The sequence below is a fragment of the Mauremys reevesii genome, linkage group 25 (assembly GCF_016161935.1).
Source record: "Mauremys reevesii isolate NIE-2019 linkage group 25, ASM1616193v1, whole genome shotgun sequence".
Lineage (NCBI taxonomy): Eukaryota > Metazoa > Chordata > Testudines > Geoemydidae > Mauremys > Mauremys reevesii.
Genome location: NC_052647.1, coordinates 15,080,772 through 15,100,748, shown reverse-complemented (window position 1 = coordinate 15,100,748; position 19,977 = coordinate 15,080,772). Strand labels below are relative to the sequence as shown.

Genomic DNA, 19,977 nt, shown 5'->3' with positions numbered 1-19,977 from the left:
CCCCCCCCCCCCCTTGGTGAGCACAGGCTGGGGGGGTCTGGCACCCGGCCCCTTGTCTCCCCCTCCCCTTGGTGAGCGCAGGCTGGGGGGCTCTCGCGCCTGGCCCCTTGTTCCCCCTCCCCCCTTGGTGAGCGCAGGCTGGGGGGTTCTGGCACCCGGCCCCTTGTCTCCCCCCTCCCCCCTGTGGTGAGCGCAGGCTGGGGGGTTCTGGCCCTGGCTGGCAGACACAAACACCATCTCTAAACTGCAAACGCTTCTTTGTTAAACAGGCTACAGGTTGTCAGGGCAGTAAGTGCTTCCTACACAAGAGCTGTAACAAATCCTGGCCGCTCCGTGCTTCCCGGCCCCCCGAGGGCTCGCCCCAGCTCCCCCAGGCAGGGGGGAATCTCCCTCTGCCGCTAGCCGGGTAGCACCTGTGCCCCCCTGAGGCACACAGTGGCCAGTCCAGGGCGGTGGGGTGCACTATCTACAGGTTTCTCTGTGTCGTGGCTGGATGCTAGTGGTTATGGGGGTGGGCAGTGGGGCTGGGCCGGTGGATGTGGGGGAATCAGGGCTGAGCCCCACTGAAGGAGGGGAGGGGGGCAGCATCCAGGCGCCTCACCCTCCCCTTAGGGGTTTTGCACTTAACAAATGGTGCCCTGTTAGCTGGACTCACAGACCCTGCCCCAGGGAGCCCAGCCCAGCCCCATGGCAGAGGGCAAGGGGGCCGGAGGGGCTTGGAACAAGCACTGCCAGCTAGGCAGTTTCAACCAGGGAAACGGAGGCCTGGAGCAGGGGCCAGCCAGTGCATAGACCCCAGGTGTCCTGGCTCCCGACCTCTCCTCTCAGCTGGACAGGGTGGGAACAGTGCCCTGGCCGGGGGCTTTCCCTCCAGGGAGATTGTCTGAGCAATGCCTAGCGGGGGCAGGGGGACTGAGGACAGATGGCTTTTCCTCCCACCCCCCAAGTAGTCCGGTTAGGGAGTGTGACCCCCCAGCTCCGGGAGGGGCTGCACGCCTGGCAAGGGGGGCTGTTTGGGGGAAGGCCGGGAGGCCAGGCTCCGTGGGCCTATGGGGCTGGTCTGACAGTGGGGAGGGGCAATCGGCGGGCGAGCCGGGGCTGGTGCCCGTCAGTAGCTGTCCTTGGCCCAGGGCCTGGTGCGCTGCCAGTTCCTGTCGTTGTGGGTCTGCTCGGCCTCGCGCTGCAGGAGCCGGTCCTGCGAGTCGTGCCCGTTGGCGCTGTGCAGGCCGCTGTTGTGGTGCCGGTGGGGCTGGTACAGCTCCGGGTAGGGGTCCGGGTACTCGTCCTCCAGGGGCTGGGAGCTACGCTGCGAGGTGGCCGCCCAGGGCTTGTGGGAGGTCTCGCTTGCCTCGTCCGACTGCATCAGGCTGTCGTGCTCTAGGGGGGAGTGCTCCCCTCCCCGCTCCCCCAGCAGCTGCTGGTTCTGGGGGGGCAGAGAGACAGGGTCAGGGCCCCCTTTCAGCTGGACAGCTCCAGGCTGTCAGGGGCCTCCCCCTGCCAAACAGCTTGGGGTGGGGGAGGGCCTGTCTCACCGCAGAGGGAGCTGAGTCAGCCTCTGGGGGGCCTGGGCCTGGCACTGGGTTACAGGGAGCAGTGCAGAGGGGGTGCATCAGGGCAAGGCGTTCTAGGGGGCCAGACAGACGGCCCCCCCCCCCCCTTAGCCGCAGGCAGAGAGCCAGGCCGTGACCCCTCGCTCAACAAGATACAGCCGCCTCTGGGATGTGGGGCAGCAGCTGGCAGGAAGGGACACTGCCCCCTGTGTGGGGGGGGGCTCTGGGCAGTGTGATCCATGGGGCCGGTGCCCAGCCCAGAGCCCTGGTACCTGCAGGCCCGGGATGGTGGCGGGTGGCGTCAGGAGGGGCTGCCCGCCCAGCGGGTGCAGCGGGTGGTGTGTGGCTCTCCAGTACACCTCCAGGTACTCGGCCAGGTGCTCACAGGCGTCCTCCAGCTGGTTCTCGTCCAGGATCACGTCAAAGAGCTCCTGGGGGGCAGGAAAGGGCCTGCTCAGGGGGGAGGCGGGGCTGGAGCAGGCTGGCTGGCAGCCGTGGGGCCCTGCATGGGAACACCAGGCTCCCCCGGGGGGCGGGGGGGAGGGGGAACGACACAGCCAGAGCTGAGAGTTCGCGGGGTCCCACTCACCGGCGGGCACTGCACCAGCTTGTCTGCCGCCATCATCTGCACGTTGAGGTGCTTCACCTGGGACTTGCCGCGGGATTTGATCAGCCGCTGCAGCACCTGCCGGGGAGAGTGGGACAGTCAGAGCCCCCCCAGACCCACAGGGAGCCCCCTCTCCTGGGACACTCAGAGCCCCTCCGCCCCCCATGGGGAGCCCCCCTTCTGGGACAGGCAGAGCCGCCTTGCCCCTATGGGGAGCCCCCCCACTCCTGGGACAGGCACACCTCCCCACACCCATGGGGAGCTCCCTCCTGGGACAGTCACAGCCCAGCCCCACAGGGAGCCCCCTCACTCCTGGGCCAGGCAGAGCCCCCCTGCCCCTATGGGGATCCCCCACCCCCCTGGAGAGCCCCCCTTCTGGGACAGTCAGAGCCCCGCCACCCTCATGGGGAGCCCCCACTTCAGGCATGGACGGGAGGTCACTAAAGAAAGGCCGGGTGGGGGGACGCACTCCCTGCAGCAGGCAGAGCTACCCCAATGCTTCGCCAGGGGGCACAGTGCTGCAGGGTCTCAGTAGGGGGCAGCCCCCCCATCCCAGCACCGCCCTGATGGTGCAGCCCGGCCCCTAGGGGCTTCCCCCCCCCCAGCCTCACTCACCTTGGGCGAGGACACCTTGACATAGACCACGATGGGGGCCAGCGAGGTCTTGGCCAGCTGGGCCGGGTGGTTGATGGTGTCGGCGTCCAGCACCACCAGCTGCAGGGCCTTGGCCAGCTCGAAGATGCGCTCGATCTCGCTCTGCACCTCGGCTGGGGGAGGGAGCGCGTGAGCCCCCCCAGCCCTGCCAGCCCCCCTCCCTGGGGTGCCTGCGGCTGCACAGCACAGGGGAGCCGCGTGGCACTGCCTGGGCGGCTGGGGACGGGGTTTGAGCTCTGGGTCCCAGATCGGCCTCTCCCAGCAGCACCCTGGCTACCCCGGCCCAGGCAGCGCCTAGCCAATCTCTGCCCCCCACCCCCCCCAGATACCAGGTCCTGGGGCGTCCGGCAGAGGTGGGGGTGGGCCATGGCCTTCGCTCAGGGAGCTCTGGAAGCCTCCAGTCTGACCTGGCCGGGGGGCCCCGGGGCAGGCTGCTGCTGCTCCGCCAGACCCCAAGGGGTGTGGGGGGGCTACCCCAGCTCTGCCCACAGCCCCCCGCCCGCGGCACGACTCACCGATGCTGGAGCGGGTGGCGGAGCGCTCGATGATGGCACGCTTGCCCGGGTTGTTGAGGACGGAGCGCTTGGCGAGGGACAGGTCGGCAGTGACGCGGGTGATGGAGATCCTGACGAGGGAGAGAGATGGTGACAGGTGGGGCAGGGCCGTCCCCCAGGGGCCAGGGCAGGTCTGACGCACACCCCTGGCCGGCCGGGCTAAGGGCTGCCCCAAGGAGGAGTCGAGCCCCAATGGCTCTGGGGCAGGGGGACGGTCACAGCCTGGGGGGGGGGCTCACCTGCCATCAAACCTGTGCTTGAGGAAGTCGAAGAGCGCTTTCTGCATCATGTCCGTCACCTGGGGGGCAGAAGGACAGCGCGGTCAGCCAGCCCAGGGGCACGGAGGATGCCCTACGCCAGCCTGGTGCTCCATCCCTCCCCGGGGGCTGGGGGTCAGCGAGGGGCACTGCGCCAGCCCTTCCTCCCGCACGGGCACGGCCGGGCAGCAGATGGCACCAGGGAAGGACGTGCCAGCTGGGATGGGAGTGAGATGGCTGCTGTGCCAGGATGCCAAGGCCTTGCCATCTGCTCGCCGTGGGCAGCAGGGCTCCGGGAGGGTGGAGGGGGCAGGTGCAGACAAGGACAGAGCCCCTGGGCTTGTGTCTGTGTCTCTGGGGTGACCGTGCACCGCTGCCCACTGCTGCCCAGGGTCTGAACTGCTCCGCTGTGTGTCAAAGCCCCTCTCCTGCCGACAGCAGGCAGGGACTCGCCCTTAGCTGGATGGCAGGGCCTGGGCTTTGGGAGCCGGGGCTCTGGGTCCTGGACCCATGGTAGCTGCGAAAGCAGCGTAATGGGAGCACAAACTTCTGGGGGAGTCGGGGGGCAGCACTTACTGCATGGGGCACTGTACCAGGAGCTGACCAAGGCGTATGGGGGGGGTGCCTGGGAGATCTCCCTGCCACATGGAGCCCCCACGGTTTATTCCCTGGGTCCTGCCCCACCCCCGGGCAATGGGGCTCCTCTCCCTCCTTCTGCCGCCCCCCAGCGATGGGGCATCTCCCCTTCCCTGAGCAACAGGGCTCCCCAAAACAATGGGGTTCCTGCCTCCCCTGGGGGCTCACCCAGTTCTCAGCCCCTGCCAGGGGGTGGGGCCATGGCTGGGGAATCCCCTGTGAGGCTCCGCCCATGCCCCTCCTACCTCATATCCTTTCAGGGAGGGGCCCACCAGCACCACTGGTCTCATGGAGGGAACCACGTCGTAGGGCGGGATGTGCTCTGCCTGCGAGAGACGGGGGTTGGGCACAGGTGAGGGCCCCTCAGCGCAGGGGGGAACCGGCGGAGGCGAAGCCAGAGGGACGCTGGATGGCCAGTTTTGGAGGGGCCTTAGAACCAGCAGGCTGGTGTTCATCAAAGACCCCCAGAGAACCCAGGTGTCCTGGCCAAATCCGTGCCCCCACAGGCCACTGAGGCCGGGCCTCCCTAACCCCCACCCTGCGGCCTGAGTTGAGCACAGGGATCTCGCCTTCCCCTCTGGTCCCAGAGGGCTCGGCAGTTCCATGCTGGCGTGCTCTGCCCCAGAAGTGGCTGCAATTCCTTTCAGGTGTCCCCACGTCAGCACCCGCTCACGCTGCCCCCTGCTGGCAACCAGGCAAAACCTGCCCTGACCACTCACCTGCTTTTGCTTCTGTTTTGCTTTTTGGAAAGGAAAGAAGAAACGGTTGGTGAAAGCAAATTGGGAGCCGCAGAGAGCGAGGGGCTGGGGGAGACTGAGTGTGGGGAGAGCGGGGGGTGTGTGTGTGTGTCAGGCCCCAGTCCTGAGCACGGTTCCCCCAGGGTCACCCCGGAGCCCCCTGACTGCAGGGGGGGGTCAGGCCCCAGTCCTGAGCACAGTTCCCCCAGGGTCACCGCGGAGCGGCCCTGAGTGCGGGGGGGGTCAGGCCCCAGTCCTGAGCACGGTTCCCCCAGGGTCACCCCGGAGCCCCCTGACTGCAGGGGGGGGTCAGGCCCCAGTCCTGAGCACGGTTCCCCCAGGGTCACCCCGGAGCCCCCCTGACTGCGGGGGGGGGTCAGGCCCCAGTCCTGAGCACGGTTCCCCCAGGGTCACCCCGGAGCCCCCCTGACTGTGGGGGGGGTCAGGCCCCAGTCCTGAGCACGGTTCCCCCAGGGTCACCCCGGAGCCCCCCTGACTGCGGGGGGGGGGTCAGGCCCCAGTCCTGAGCACGGTTCCCCCAGGGTCACCCCGGAGCCCCCCTGACTGTGGGGGGGGGTCAGGCCCCAGTCCTGGGCACGGTTCCCCCCGGGTCACCCCGGAGCCCCTGACTGTGGGGGTCAGGCCCCAGTCCTGAGCATGGTTCCCAGGGTCACCGGAGCCCCTGACTGCGGGGTCAGGCCCCAGTCCTGAGCACGGTTCCCCCAGGGTCACCCCGGAGCCCCCTGACTGCGGGGGGGGGGAGCGCTAGGTTGCCTGGCCCAGCTTTGTGCTCAGCCCTCTCCCTTGGTGAGCGGAGCAGCAGCTGCCCCCACCCCCACCCCTTTGCGCCTATCCTGGCAAGACCCAGCCCATGATCCCTGCTGCCGGGGGCGGCCCAGGGTGGGTGAAGCCAGTGTCTCACCCCAGGGGGACGTGGCAGCTGTCAGGGTGGGACTCCTGGCACTGGCCCCTCGGCAGCCCCAGGGGGGGAGTTCACAGGGGAGGAGGAGGGATCAGCCCATAGGACCCCTCCAGCCTGGCCTGTGTCCCCCCATGTGGAGCTGGGCAGCGAGGGGGGGCAGGCTGGGGGGCCGGACTATGAGGGGAGGGGCGGTGTGCAGAGGTGGGGGAGCTGGAGCTGGGCAGTGAAGGGGGGGCAGGCTGGGGGGCCGGACTATGAGGAGGGGCGGTGTGCAGAGGTGGGGAGCTGGAGCTGGGCAGTGCAGGGGGCAGGCTGGGGCCGGACTATGAGGGGGCGGTGTGCAGAGGTGGCGGAGCTGGAGCTGGGCAGTGAAGGGGGCAGGCTGGGGGCCGGACTAGGCGGGGCGGGGCGGTGTGCAGAGGTGGGGGAGCTGGAGCTGGACAGTGCAGGGGGGGCAGGCTGGGGGGCCGGACTATGAGGGGAGGGGCGGTGTGCAGAGGTGGGGGAGCTGGAGCTGGGCAGTGAAGGGGGGGCAGGCTGGGGGGCCGGACTATGAGGGGAGGGGCAGTGTGCAGAGGTGGGGGAGCTGGAGCTGGGCAGTGAAGGGAGGTAGGTTGGGGGGGGCTGGCACGTTGTGCTGCGGGGAGGGCTGGGGTTGCACGTGGGACCTGCCCACCGGCCTGTGCTACAGCCATTACCTAAGGACGGGGGAGGCGATCGCCGCTTGCTGGGGTCCCCGAGGCCGGAGGCGTTGCCAGATCTCCTGGGGAGAAGCCACAGTGAGTAGAGGGGGAGCCCCGGGGGGAGGGGGGGTATCCACTGGGAGCTCTGTGTGTAACATGCCCACACAGCGTGCACTGCGCGCCATGCCCGCCCCCATAGCTGGTCCCGACACAGGGTAACAGCCTGCTACTGCTGCCGGCTAAGGGAGCTGCCCTGTAGCTCAGCGGCAGAGCTCTGGGCTGTGGTGCTGAAGGTGCAGGTGGGCGTTGTGCTGGTGGCTCTGACCCGAGGGGGGCAGATGGCAGGGGAGGGGGAAAGACCCATAGAATTCCCCCCATGGCCCCTTTACCTGGCTTTCTGCTCCTGCTTCAGCCGCACGGCCTCCAGCCGCTGGGGACTGGGGATGAAAGCGACGTCCCCCCCCTCCTTCACTAGCCGCCCGATCCACCAGTCATTGCTGTATTTCTGGGGAGACACCAGCGGGGGCTGTTACGGGGGTGGGCGCAAGACCAAGCCCTGCCCTGGGCCCCAGTAGCTGGGCCTGGGCCCAGAAGGATGGGATTCAGGGGGCGGGGGAAGCCCCCTATCCCTGAGGGAGCTGGTGGCAAAGCCAGCATCAGAACCCAGGTGTCCTGGCTCCCAGCCCCTCCCCCCACCCCCAGCCCAAGTCCAGCCTCACCTCCTTGATGTGCAGGAAATCTTTGGCTTCGAAGTTGATGGCGGAGCCCTGCACGGGGCACTCCTCATCCAGGGCCCCGCAGTAGCTGACATTGGTGCGTACGGCAAACGCTACCGGCTTGTGCTGGGGGAGAGCAGGGGGTGGGGGTCAGTACGGGGCAGCTGGGCGCCCATGTGCCCCCCCTCGTGCCATCTGCGGCCAGGAGCCGGCCAGCGTCAGACCATGGGCCCAGTGGTACGAGGGGTCCCACTTCCCTCTGCCCCCCAGGCAGTGATCCCGGGCCGTGGGAAGGAGGGGCTGCCCTGCTGGATGGACCAAGGGGAGCGGGGCCGGACGCCGGGACCCTCACCTCTGATACTCCATCATCTGGCTAAGCGTGTGCACACGTGTTTGTGCGTGTTCACTGCTGCCCCCTAGTGGCTGGCCGCGAAGCTACCCAGCTGCGTGTGTCCAAGGCCCTCTACTGCTGCTGGAGCAGGCTGCGAGGAAGGGTCTAGAGGGCCCCAGGTTCGTGGACCAGTACAGCCAGCAGCACCCCTCCCGTGCAGAGCCAGGGCTGCCCCTGGCTTCCCCCCGGCTACCTTGGCTCTCTCCAGCTGCTGTTGTGCCTGGTTCTCCACCTCGTGCTGGGCCGTCTCGCGCTCCTCCTCCAGGGACACGTCTGAGTCCAGGGATGGCCGGCTGGTGTAGGAATCGGCTGAGCCCTGCGGGGCAGGGGAGCCTGAGTGCCGTCGCTGCAGGACGGGGAGCTCCCCGGCACAGGGAGGCTGTACCCCGGAAGCCCTGCGCCCTGACGCCGACCCCCCCCTCCCCAGATCTGTGCTCCTGCGGACAGCACTGACTCCCCCAGACCCGCCCTGGGATATTCGGGGGGAGTGGGGGAGAGTACAGGGCGGTGGGTGCTGCTGACAGCCCCTGAGGTGATTAAAATAACACCTTGCAGGTGCCCCCCTGCAACCCCCAAGTGTAGCTGCTAGTGTGAAATGCGGCTTGTAGCCGTGCAAGCCCCAAGGCTATGGTAAGATGCGCTGGCACGACACTTTCTGCACCAGCGCTGCACTGCCGCACTGAAGGATGGGGAGAGAGGGGGTCCCATGGGGCTGGTGTGTCTGCACTGGGGGATGGGGAGCGTGGCGTAGGGGGAGCCCAGGGCCAGCCACCCCAGGGCTGTGCATGTCTCTTTAAGAGGCAGCAGGCACAGGGCAGCTGGTGGCGTCAGACAGTCCTGCCCTCCCTCAGCCCTGCTCACGGGGCCGGTCCAGGTGCAGCCCCCGGGGGCGGGAATGGTCCCTTAGCCCCCCTCCCCGCCTTGCTGGGCGTCTCCTCCGTGCCTGGCCCAGGCTCCACCCCAGATGGCAGAGGGAGCAAATCCCAGGCTCCAGCGAGGGTGAAGTCAGCGGCAGGGCCATGCCAGCGAGCGGAGGGTGTGCCAGCACCCGCCGGGGGTAAACACTGAGCCGCTCCCCGCCTGCCAGGCCTACAGGGAGCGAATGAACAAACACGACTGCAGATCCCAGCGGCACCGGCTGGCTGATCATTGGGCGGAAGTTCAGGTGACTCCAGGCTCTGTGCTCAGGTGGCCCCAGCGACGTTAGACCCCATCACTGTCTGGGTGGAGTTGGGATTCGCTCCTCCAGTGCTCGTTCCTTTGCACCGCTCAGCGCCCAGTTCCAGCTGCCACTTGCTTGCCCTGTCCCTACTTTGGGGAGGTCACAGCCTGCTTTGGGCTGAACCAGCTCGAGGAATTTTGTCACTTCCCTGTTTCCCCCTTTCCCCGGATCACTAATGAATACGGTGAGCAGCCCTAGGCCCTGTCCAGATCTATTCCCACCCTTTGTTTCCTGCCCTTCCGCCAGTTACTGACCCACGAGAGGAGCTCCCCTCGCATCCCAGGCTACGGAGTTTCCTTCAGAGCCTTTGGAGGAGGGACCTCGTCCAGGTCAGGTTAAAAATCCAGATCCGCTAGTTGACTGGCTCCCCCTTGTCAATTCTAATAGATTGGCGAGGCGCGATTTCCTGTGACACAAGCCAGGGTGACTCTTCCCCATCTCCGTGGCTGATAATTCCGTTCTTCACTATCGGTTCCACCAGTTTGCTTGGGACTGAAGTTAGACTCACTGGCCTGTAATGGCCAGGATCCCCTTGGGATTTTTAAAAATCGGCGTCACATTTGCTCCCCTCCAGTCCTCGGCTGGGGCGGAGGTGGATTTCAGCGATAGGTTACCGTACTTAGCAGTTCTGCAGTTTCGGGTTTGAGTTCCTCCAGGCAGCCCCGTGAACGCCCCGGTCACAGGGAGAGGGTGTGTGGGTGAGACTCGCTCCAGCCCCACTGGTTATTCAGTGCAGGAGCCCTGCCCCACTGCCCTCCCAGCCTGGGCACTATGAACCCTCAGGCTCCGCGTGGCAGGGGGAGGGAAATGACTGGGGGTCCAGGGAGACCTCACCATCTTTCACAGCCTGCTGGGCCGGACAGCAGGGTCTGAGCAGGATGGGGCATCAGACGAGGGAGACCAGAGGTGGGGCGGCCCCCTGTGCCAGCCAGAAACACCTTCCCTTCCTTTCCCAGCTGAGTGCCCCCCCAGGGAAATGCTGACCCTGCAGTGACCTTTAACCCTTTGCCGGCTGGGGACACAGACCCAGAGGAGCCGCCAGGTCCCGTGTCGCCCACGCTCCTCATGGCCCGTGCCAGGGATCCCTGTGGCTCCGCAGACCCTGGGAAATGCCAGGCACCAGCAGCCTCAGAGGGGGCGGTTTTGTTGTTTCATCGGATTATCCGGCCCCCTGGTGCCAGCCCACACACCTCAGAGCCAAGCAGATGTGCCCACGGTGGGCGCCCGACCCCACCGGGCAGCGCCTCGCACGACCCAGCTACATGCTGCCGAGTCACTCCAGCCCCCAGAGCCTGCGCCCCATTCACCAGCCATGGCTAAGGTGGGACAGCCTGCCCCGCTCCCCACAGCACCCTGCCCCCTGCCTGGCTGCTTTCCCCCTGCCCCCCAGCGCCTCGCCAGCCCTCCACCTCCCCCCAGCTTTCCCCACACCCTGTCCCCTGGAGCTCCCCCCACCACACTCTACTCCTCGTGAGCCCCTGGCCCTGTGTTACCCCAGTGCTGAGCTCCCCAGGGAAACCCACAAGTTCCCATCCCCCCCCGGCCTAGGCAGCGTGGCTGGTGAGAAACCCCAGTGTGCCCCGTTGACCTGGTGCTGGGCGCATGAGGCAGGGGAACGTGCAGTGGCTGTTGGGGTGAGCTGGAAGGGGGGGCTACTCTGCCCCCCACCCCCTCGGCGGGAGACGCCTGGTTCAATGAACGGCTCCTGCTGCGTCCCCAGAACAAAAGCAGAAGCTGCAGTGAAATATTTATAGGTCCCCAGCTCTGTTTCTGAAAAGCCGCTCCCCCCCCCCTCCTGGGAGCGACTCCAGCCGCCCCTGCCAGGCTCAGCCCGACTGCCATGGGCACAGCTTGTCCCAGAACCCCCATGCTCTCCTCCCGCCTGGCCCCCTCTTGCCCGGTGCCCCTCCGCCTCTGCCTCCCACATCCCCCCACGCCCTGGCCCTCTGCCCCAGCTGTGATCCTGATCCCCGACCCCCTTCCTTGGCCCAGCTGACTTGGCCCTGTGGTGCAGCTGTGGGGGGGCTGTCCCGAGGGGGGGCAGCCCCATGGCCTGGCTGGGACGGTCCCAGGGTGCCCTCTGCAGGCGGGCGCAGCGAGGGGCTCTGACCTAACTGGAGTCACGGAGCAGCCCCTCTAGGCACAGTGCCCCCACACCTGGCACCAGCAGAGCCACGTTCCCCCAGCTCAGGGCACTGCGCACCCCGTTTGCCAGGTGCCTCACCCCCAGCATCCCTGCCCCCCACATTCCGACAAAGCCAAGAGCATCTCTGACTCCTTATAGCCCCCCCCAACCTGGCGCTCCCCTGCCAGGCGCAGAGACAACACCCACTGCCCCATGTTGGGGGGGGGCTGTAACACCCGTGCCCCCCAGCACAGCACCCCCACCGCATGCCAGCATAGGCACCCACCCCGGACTCTGAGCCCCCCCCAGGGTGCCAGCTGTTGCTCAGCATCCAGCCCCCCCCCGCACCCACTCTCACCACCTTATGGGAGCGCTGCTGGAAATGCCACCGCAGCTATGGTGCTGTATAAATAACCGGGGGGGGGGAGGCCTGCCAGAAACCCAGAGCCCCCAACCAAGGGCAGCACCCCTGGTGCTCCCAGCCCTGCAGGGAGGGGGCTCCCTGCCACCCCCACCCCCCCCCCCAAGCCGGCACCCCCACTCACCACCTCGGAGTCCTCGAAGCCATGGATATAGGAGTCGCCATACATGGAGGAGCCCAGGGCGTGCGGGGGTCGGAGACAGGCAGGAGTGAGCGGAGGAGTGGGAAGGACCCCCCAGGCGGGCGCAAACTGTGTCGGTCCCACCCTGCTCGGCGGGGTGGGGGGAGCCAGGCGCTCTGGCTCCTGCGGGGCTGGCACCAGGGCTGGCGATGGGAGGCCTCGGCTGGGGGGCTGGGGGCCGGCAGGTCCTGGGACCCGGCTGCACCTGCCTGATGGGGCTGGCAGTGGCGGGGAGCGTGGCAGGAAGACAGCAGCAGGGAGGGGAGGGGAGGGGGCGTGGCAGGGAGGAGCGAGAGGCAGAGAACAGCTGAAGGGAACAAAGAGCTGGTGCCAGGCAAGGAGGAGAGGCAGCGGCAGCGGGAGGGAGGCTGCAGGTTCATCGCTGTAGCTACAGGAGAGGAGGGCAAAGAGAGGGGGCTCCAGGGGCGGGGGTGACCCACAGAATATGTGGGGAGAGTCAGGACATGCACCCTTCTGAGCAGTCCCCTTGTGCACTAGTGCCAGGATCCGTGTCCCTCTGTGCACAGACGTACAGTCCCCTTGTGCACTAGTGCCAGGATCCGTGTCCCTCTGTGCACAGACGTACAGTCCCCTTGTGCACTAGTGCCAGGATCCATGTCCCTCTGTGCACAGACGTACAGTCCCCCCATGCACTAGTGCCAGGATCCATGTCCCTCTGTGCACAGACATACAGTTCCCGCCCCCTGTGTACTAGTGCCAGGATCCATGTCCCTCTGTGCACAGACATACAGTTCCCGCCCCCTGTGTACTAGTGCCAGGATCCATGTCCCTCTGTGCACAGACGTACAGTCCCCCCCTCTGTGCACTAGTGCCAGGATCCGTGTCCCTCTGTGCACAGATGTACAGTCCCCCCCATGCACTAGTGCCAGGATCCATGTCCCTCTGTGCACAGATGTACAGTCCCCCCCTCTGTGTACTAGTGCCAGGATCCGTGTCCCTCTGTGCACAGATTTACAGGCCCCCCCATGCACTAGTGCCAGGATCCGTGTCCCTCTGTGCACAGATTTACAGTCCCCCCCCGTGCACTAGTGCCAGGATCCAGATCCACCTGTGCACAGATTTACAGGCCCCCCGGGTACTAGTGCCAGGATCCGTGTCCCTCTGTGCACAGATTTACAGTCCCCCCCCATGCACTAGTGCCAGGATCCGTGTCCCTCTGTGCACAGATTTATAGTTCCCCCAATGCACTAGTGCCAGGATCCGTGTCCCTCTGTGCACAGATGTACAGTTCCCCTGTGCACTAGTTCAGGGATTCTCAATCTTTTTCTTTTTAAGGCCCCCCCAACATGCTATAAAAACTCCATGGCCCACCTGTGCCACAACAGCTGTTTTCTGCGTATAAAAGCCAGGGCCGGCATTAGGGGGTAATGTCCCGGAGTGTGGGGGAGTCAGGCCCTGCACCCCTCTTCCTGGGACTCACAGTGACTCTCAGCCAGCCAGTAAAACAGAAGGTTTATTGGCCAATAGGAACGCAGGCTACAGCAGAGCTTGTGGGCACAGCCAGGACCCCTCAGTCAAGTCCTTCTGGGGGTTCAGGCAGCTTAGAGCCCAGTTTGGGATTCCCTGCGCTCCACCCCCCAGCCCCAAACCGAAACTGACTAACCCTCTCCAGCCGGACCCTTCCTTTGTCCAGCTTCCCGGGCAAAGGTGTTGACTCCCCCACCCTCCTCCTGGCTCAGGTACCCCCTGCTCTCCCCTCCCCCAGGCAGACAGTCCCTACTGCCTCACAGGTAGCAAGCAGGGAAATTGCCCAGGGGGCCCAGGCCACAGGGGCCTCATGAAGCTAAGCTGCTCAGGTTTCTGCTTCGGCCCCTTGTGGCAGAGCTCAGGGCCCCGGACTTCAGCCCTGCACAGACTTGCTGGGGTCCAGGGCAGAAAGCCGAACCCTGGTCCTGCTTGGCGGCCCCCCTGAAACCTGCTTGCAGCCCCCCAGACCCGTGGTTGAAAACCACTGCACTAGTGCCAGGACCCGTGTCTCTCTGTGCACAGATCTACAATCCCCCCCGTACACTAGTGCCAGGATCCGTGTCTCTCTGTGCACAGATCTACAGTCCACCCCGTGCATCAGTGCCAGGATCCGTGTCCCTCTATGCAGAGATCTACAATCCCCTCTGTGCACTAGTGCCAGGACCCGTGTCTCTCTGTGCACAGATGTTCATTCCCCCCTTGCACCAGTGCAAGGACCCGTGTCCCTCTGTGCACAGATGTTCATTCCCCCCTTGCACCAGTGCAAGGATCCATGTCCCTCTGTGCAGAGATCTACAATCCCCTCTGTGCACTAGTGCCAGGATCCATGTATCTGTGCATAGATTTACACTCCCCCCTTGCACCAGTGCAAGGATCCATGTCTCTCTGTGCCCAGATTTACAGTCCCCCCTTGCACCAGTGCCAGGATCCATGTCTCTCTGTGCACAGATTTACACTCCGCCTTGCACCAGTGCAAGGATCCATGTCTCTCTGTGCCCAGATTTACACCCCCCCTTGCACCAGTGCAAGGATCCATGTCTCTCTGTGCACAGATGTACACTCCCCCCTTGCACCAGTGCAAGGATCCATGTCTCTCTGTGCCCAGATTTACAGTCCCCCCTTGCACCAGTGCAAGGATCCATGTCTCTCTGTGCCCAGATTTACAGTCCCATCCCCCCATACACTATGCCAGGATCAGTGTCTGTCTGTGCACAGATCTAGTCCCAGGCTCCAGGATCCATGGAAATGAAAAGGTAATTAACATTTCTGAGTCCTTTGTTAGCAATGCGGGAAGGGGGCGGAGGGGAAAACCAGAGCGATGGAAATGATGGGGTGGGGGCTTCCTTCTCGGGTCTCACTGAGCCACTGTTAGCCCCCCACCCCCAGCTGGTGGCTGCTCCGGGCACCCAGAGAAACACCCTGGTCCTTGCCAACCCCCTGTTTACCCCCAGCATGAAGCACAATCACCCTGTATCCCATGGCCCAGGCACCACCCGCTCCGCCCTGCAGCGCATCCTACAAACCATCCTCGCCCGGGGCAAGTGCGCAGACACCCCGGGGACCACTACAGGGGCCCATGGCCCCAGCGGGGGCTGCATCAGACTGGCATCCTCAGTGGCACTGCAGGGGGGGGGGGCTGTGACACACCCACCAGTGGGTCTCCCTTGGGCAGGCCCCACCCAGCTCCCAGCACAAAGAACATGGGGGCCCTGCCCTGGCACTGCACTCAGCCTCCGCCATGGGGCACCCCATGGCCTCAGGCCTTTCCAACCAGGCTGGAGCCAGCCCTGGGGTGGAGCTGCCCCACCCCACCGGGGCCCAGAGTTCCCATGGCTGGGATTTGCCCATCCCCCCCCCAGCAGCTGCACCTCCCCTGGGCTGTGGGGGCAAGCGGGGGGGGGGGGGGAGGAGAGAGAATCCCCCCCCAACTCCCAGCAGAGCAACCACCCCCCCTTGCACCCCCCGACTCCTGAGTCTGGTCCCACCAGCTAGATTCCCCCTCCCTCCAGAAGTGCCCCTTGGCAGCTGGGGAGAGGAAGGTGGGTGGGAACCTTGAACCCCAGCCAGATGAGGGGAGGGCTCCAGCGCCCTGCCCCCACCACAAAAAGTCTCCTCCCAACCCCTGCAACAGCACCCCCACTCAGCAGCAACTGCCTGTCTGTCACCCCAGCCCCATCCCGGTCCCCTGCCCTCCAAAGCTCCCCTCCCACCTCGCCTGCCCCCTTCCCTCCCGCTTCCCCGGTCTCCCACTCCCCAGACCCCAGCGCGGGTCCCTTGTGCCCTTTCCAAGCCCTGTGTCTCCCCAGCCCCAGGTCTCCCCCTGCCCCCATCTATATTTTTCCTCGCGTCCCCCCTCTCCCGGAATCCCAGTAACACGCTGAGCGACTGGCGGTGGGGCACCCGGGGGGCCCTGGAGAGACAGAGCGGGGGGTGGGGTCCGGGGAGAAGGGTGGGAGGACCTGGGGCCTGAGCAGGGGAGGACGCGGGGGACTGAGCGGGGCCCTGGGGGCACAGGGCTGGGGGCTGGAGAAGACAGGGCGGGGAGGGTTTGGGGAGAAGGTGGGGCCCTGGGGGCCCTTACCTCGTTCAGCAGGAAGGTTGCGCTGGAGTCAGAAAAAGACATAGACGGGGCCAGCGAGCCCGAGCCGAGCCCCCGCCCCGCGCCCGCAGCTCGCCTCTGCCCGGCCGCTCCCCGGTGCGTGGCCGCCCCCTCCGCCGGCTGCGCCCGCTCCGCGCCCCACCCCTCGCTCGCTGCTCCCTCCCCGCCCCTCCCTCCGCCGGCGCCGGCTGGCGCCCCCTCCCCCCACGAAGGGGCTCCGGCGCCCCATTAGCGGCTGGGGGGCTGAGGGCGCCCCCCCGGGGAGCACCTGGCTGGGGGGGTCTGCTGCCCCGCGAAGGGTGGGGGGGCCGGCAGCTGATTCCCCCTCCCCAGCCGCTCACACTAGCTGGGGGGGGGGAAGGCAGTAAATCGTGGTCTAGACCCCCCCCCCAGCAGGGCAGGACAAGGGCATCTCCCTGCCCCATCGGGGGGAACTCACTGCCTCTGCCCCGGAGCCAGCCCCCCCCCGCTCGCCTGGCTGCAGTGGGGTGACCCCGACCGCCCTGGCCTGCACCCCGTGACTCACCAGGGCAGCCTGCCTGCCAGGCACCCTACAGAGCACCCCGCTGCTGCGCGGCCCGGCGGTGCGTGCAGAGCAGTGTCCCGCTCCCCAAAGGGCTGGGGGGCGCTGCGGCTGCTCGCTTGGGGGGGATGGGGCCGAGGGGGTCCGGGGCAATTTAAGCTCTTGCCCTTCCCCCCGCAGAGCTGGGGGGCTGCTCACCCTGCCCCCCACCCCTGCAGAGCCAGGGGGGGCTGCTCACCCTGCCCCCCCGCAGAGCCGGGGGGGCTGCTCACCCTGCCCCCCCCGCAGAGTCAGGGGGCTGCTCATCATGCCCCCCTCCTGCAGAGCCAGGGGGCTGCTCATCATGCCCCCCTCCTGCAGAGTCGGGGGGCTGCTCACCCTGCCCCCCCCGCAGAGCCAGGGTGGGGCTGCTCACTCCACCCTCAGTTCCGATGTTGATTATTATTTAATAGGGATGAAATATTCATTGGCTTTGGGAGAAGCAGCAGACAAGCTCCCCCTCCCCCCACACACTATAAACCAGGGGGCAGGAGAGACCCCAACACTCAAAAAGCTTCACTGGGTGGGAAGGGTGTACACCCAGCCTCTCCCAGCAGGGGGCGCTGCAGGGGGCCGGGCAGATACCCAGGCTATAGGGGGTGCACCCAGCTACTCCAGTCCCAGCCTGTCCCAGCAGGGGGCGCTGCAGGGGGTGGGGCAGGTACCCTGGCTATAGGGGGTTCACCCAGCTACTCCAGTCCCAGCCTGTCCCAGCAGGGGGCGCTGCAGGGGGCCGGGCAGGTACCCAGGCTATAGGTGGGTGCACCCAGCTACTCCAGTCCCAGCCTGTCCCAGCAGGGGCTGCAGGGCCGGGCAGATACCCTGGCTATAGGGGGTGCACCCAGCTACTCCAGTCCCAGCCTGTCCCAGCAGGGGGCGCTGCAGGGGGCGGGGCAGGTACCCAGGCTATAGGGGGTGCACCCAGCTACTCCAGTCCCAGCCTGTCCCAGCAGGGGGCGCTGCAGGGGGCGGGGCAGGTACCCAGGCTATAGGTGGGTGCACCCAGCTACTCCAGTCCCAGCCTGTCCCAGCAGGGGGCGCTGCAGGGGCGGGGCAGGTACCCTGGCTATAGGGGGTGCACCCAGCTACTCCAGTCCCAGCCTGTCCCAGCAGGGGGCGCTGCAGGGGCGGGGCAGGTACCCTGGCTATAGGGGGTGCACCCAGCTACTCCAGTCCCAGCCTGTCCCAGCAGGGGGCGCTGCAGGGGCGGGGCAGGTACCCTGGCTATAGGGGGTGCACCCAGCTACTCCAGTCCCAGCCTGTCCCAGCAGGAGGCGCTGCAGGGGCGGGGCAGGTACCCTGGCTATAGGGGGTGCACCCAGCTACTCCAGTCCCAGCCTGTCCCAGCAGGGGGTGCTGCAGGGGCGGGGCAGGTACCCTGGCTATAGGGGGGTTCACCCAGCTGCTCCAGTCCCAGCAGGGGGCGCTGCAGGGGGCTCCGGGCTACTCCAGCCCCAGGGGGAGTTGGGGCAGCGTGACGGGGTGAGCGCCATGGGGCCGGGCGCGCTGCGGGAGGGCAAAGGCTCCCTTCACGTGGGGCTGAGCCCTCAGTCCCAGCCAGCACCTCAGCTGCTTTCCCTGGCGCCTGCCCTGCTGTTCCTGTCAGCCCGGCTGGCACCGCAGCCAGCTCTCCCACCTACCTCCATGCTGTGCCCGAACTCCAGCACCTCGGCCCTCACCGCCCCGGAGCCTCTTGCCAGGGTGGGGGGACGGCGCAAGCCTCTAGCAGCTGAGTCTGCAGCCTGAACCCTCTTTCAGGGTCAGTCCAACTCCCTCCTCCTCCCCCCACCCTACGGTGCATCCTCCCCCCCCATCCCTGCTAGACAGACACACGGAGCGGTGCAGCGACGGGGCCGACCCGGTCGCTGCGTGGGCCCACGAGCTGCGGGACCCTCGTTACCTCGTTGAGCAGGAAGACACTGGAATTGGAGAGAGACATGCAGGGCGGCTGCTTCCCAGGAGGAGACGCACCGGCTGCCTCCTCACCCGGCGCCTGGCTCAGCAGCCCAGCCCTGTTCACAGGCTCTCGCAGGACACAGGCAGGAAGCCCAACCCACGGGCTCCCACGGGACGGCTCCCGGGACAGCGCACGAGCGGCTCGTGTGATCTCATGGGATGGTGCACAAGCATCTTGTGGAATGGTGCATGAGCAGCCATGAGCTCGTGGGCTTTTGTGGGATGGGGCAGGGGCGTCGTGTGAGGATGGGGCGGGGGCCTGGGACAGGGATGTCGCGTGAGGACGGAGCGGGGATGTTGCGTGGGACGGGGTGGGGATGTAGCGTGGGACGAGGCCTGGGGCGGGGATGTCGTGTGAGGACGGGGCAGGGATGTTGCGTGGAACGGGGCTGGGGGCGGGGATGTCGCGTGGGACGGGGCACGGGTGTGCGATGGGGCAGGAGATGGGGCGGTGGCATTGTGGGGGAGGAGGCGCGGGCGTCACAAAGGCTCTGGACCCCTCCTCACCGGCCCAGCCCCTTGGATCTTCTTGGGGGCCCAGACTGGCACAATGTTGGCTCAGAGCAGAAGCTCACTCGCCAGGAGGGGCCAGCCTGGGCCGTGGTTCCCCTGCTCCAGGGCCGGTGCCCACATCCCACCTGTTCAGCTGAGCCCAAAGACAGGGACAGCGCGAGGCCTGTGCTGATACAGCCACCCCCCTCCCATGCAGCTGGAACCTGGAGTGCGAGCTCCAAGCACCCTGCACCCCGCACCCCCCTTCTACCTCCCGCTCCCCCGGGCCCAGCTGCTGGAGCCTCCTCCAGCCAAGTTCCGCCCCGCCCCATTGCTCCCAACCTCCGTCACTAACCCCTCCCCAGATGTGCTCTGGGGCCCAACCCCCGTCACAAACCCCTCCCCAGATGTGCTCTGGGGCCCAACCCCCGTCACTAACCCCTCCCCAGATGTGCTCTGGGGCCCAACCCCCGTCACTAACTCCTCCCCAGATGTGCTCTGGGGTCATAGAGGTCAGAGGCTCTGGGCAGCAGCAGGGCCTGGTCAGGGGACCTCACAAGGGGCAGGGGAGCACCCAACACCTTGATCCTCATGGTCTCCAAGTGTGGGGCCAAGGCAGAGGGTGCCTTAGGGGGTGGGGGTGGAACTGCTGTCCCCTGGCTCCTCCATCGAGAAGAGAGACGGGCCCCTAGCCCTGCCAGGGTTGCAGCCGGTGGCTCAACACCCAGGGACCTCTGCAAGACGCTGCCAGGAGCCTGCCATGCAGCAGCCTCTGGGGCAGAGACAGCCTCAGCCAGGCCGAGGTCTGGGTCGGTCTCAGGGGAGCTCCCAGCCAGGAGAGCCAGGCCTTGCTCAGAGCTGGGAACCGCCCGGCAATGGCTGGGGGAGGACCACATCCACCCCATGCACCAGCCCCCCGCCCCGGCCCAGCGGGCTCAGCTCCTAGCCAGCAATGCCCCATCATGCTCCGTCTATGCCCCCCGCAGGGCGCCCAGCGACCCCGCTGCTCAGCCCCCAGACACGTCAGTACCACCTGCTAAGCAGGGCTGGGAGACATTCCCAGCACCCCGGGTGCTGTCGGGGTGGGGCTGGGGGACTCCTCCCCTTCCAGGCAGTGCTGACCCCAGTGCGACGCCAGGGGGTGCTGTGATACTGGGGGAGTCGTTCCCATCAAACCCAAGTCCCTGTGTCCTTGTGCCCTGCAAGCTGCCCATTAGCCCTGGT

General features: G+C 66.8%; 1 protein-coding gene across 4 annotated transcripts; it reads right to left on the bottom strand.

The window, feature by feature from the left end:
- Window positions 1-298: 298 nt before the first annotated feature.
- Window positions 299-18,285, bottom strand: CACNB3 (calcium voltage-gated channel auxiliary subunit beta 3). 4 transcript variants are annotated; one of them, XM_039514841.1, is made up of 13 exons: window positions 18,206-18,285; window positions 7,901-8,023; window positions 7,320-7,442; window positions 6,990-7,105; window positions 6,616-6,680; window positions 4,978-4,997; window positions 4,504-4,584; window positions 3,605-3,663; window positions 3,327-3,436; window positions 2,773-2,924; window positions 2,140-2,235; window positions 1,823-1,981; window positions 299-1,423 (listed from the first exon to the last, which is right to left on the bottom strand). In XM_039514841.1, exons 1-13 carry the CDS (start codon window positions 18,242-18,244, stop codon window positions 1,109-1,111), a joined length of 1,458 nt encoding a protein of 485 aa, XP_039370775.1. In that variant the 5' UTR covers window positions 18,245-18,285; the 3' UTR covers window positions 299-1,108. The 4 variants fall into 4 exon arrangements, with proteins under 4 accessions (XP_039370775.1, XP_039370774.1, XP_039370777.1 ...); XM_039514840.1 differs by lacking the exon at window positions 18,206-18,285 and adding an exon at window positions 15,726-15,781; XM_039514843.1 differs by lacking the exon at window positions 18,206-18,285 and adding an exon at window positions 11,600-11,865.
- Window positions 18,286-19,977: the final 1,692 nt, after the last annotated feature.

What these genes read in the sequence shown, in the direction of transcription:
- CACNB3 (XM_039514843.1), bottom strand. Translation starts at nt 11,644, where the DNA reads ATGTATGGCGACTCCTATATCCATGGCTTCGAGGACTCCGAGGTG. An exon ending in AGCAGCTGGAGAGAGCCAAG is followed by an intron (nt 7,443 to 7,900) that starts GTAGCCGGGGGG and finishes GCTCTCCCCCAG; the next exon opens with CACAAGCCGGTAGCGTTTGC. An exon ending in AAGCAGGAGCAGAAAGCCAG is followed by an intron (nt 6,681 to 6,989) that starts GTAAAGGGGCCA and finishes GCTTCTCCCCAG; the next exon opens with GAGATCTGGCAACGCCTCCG.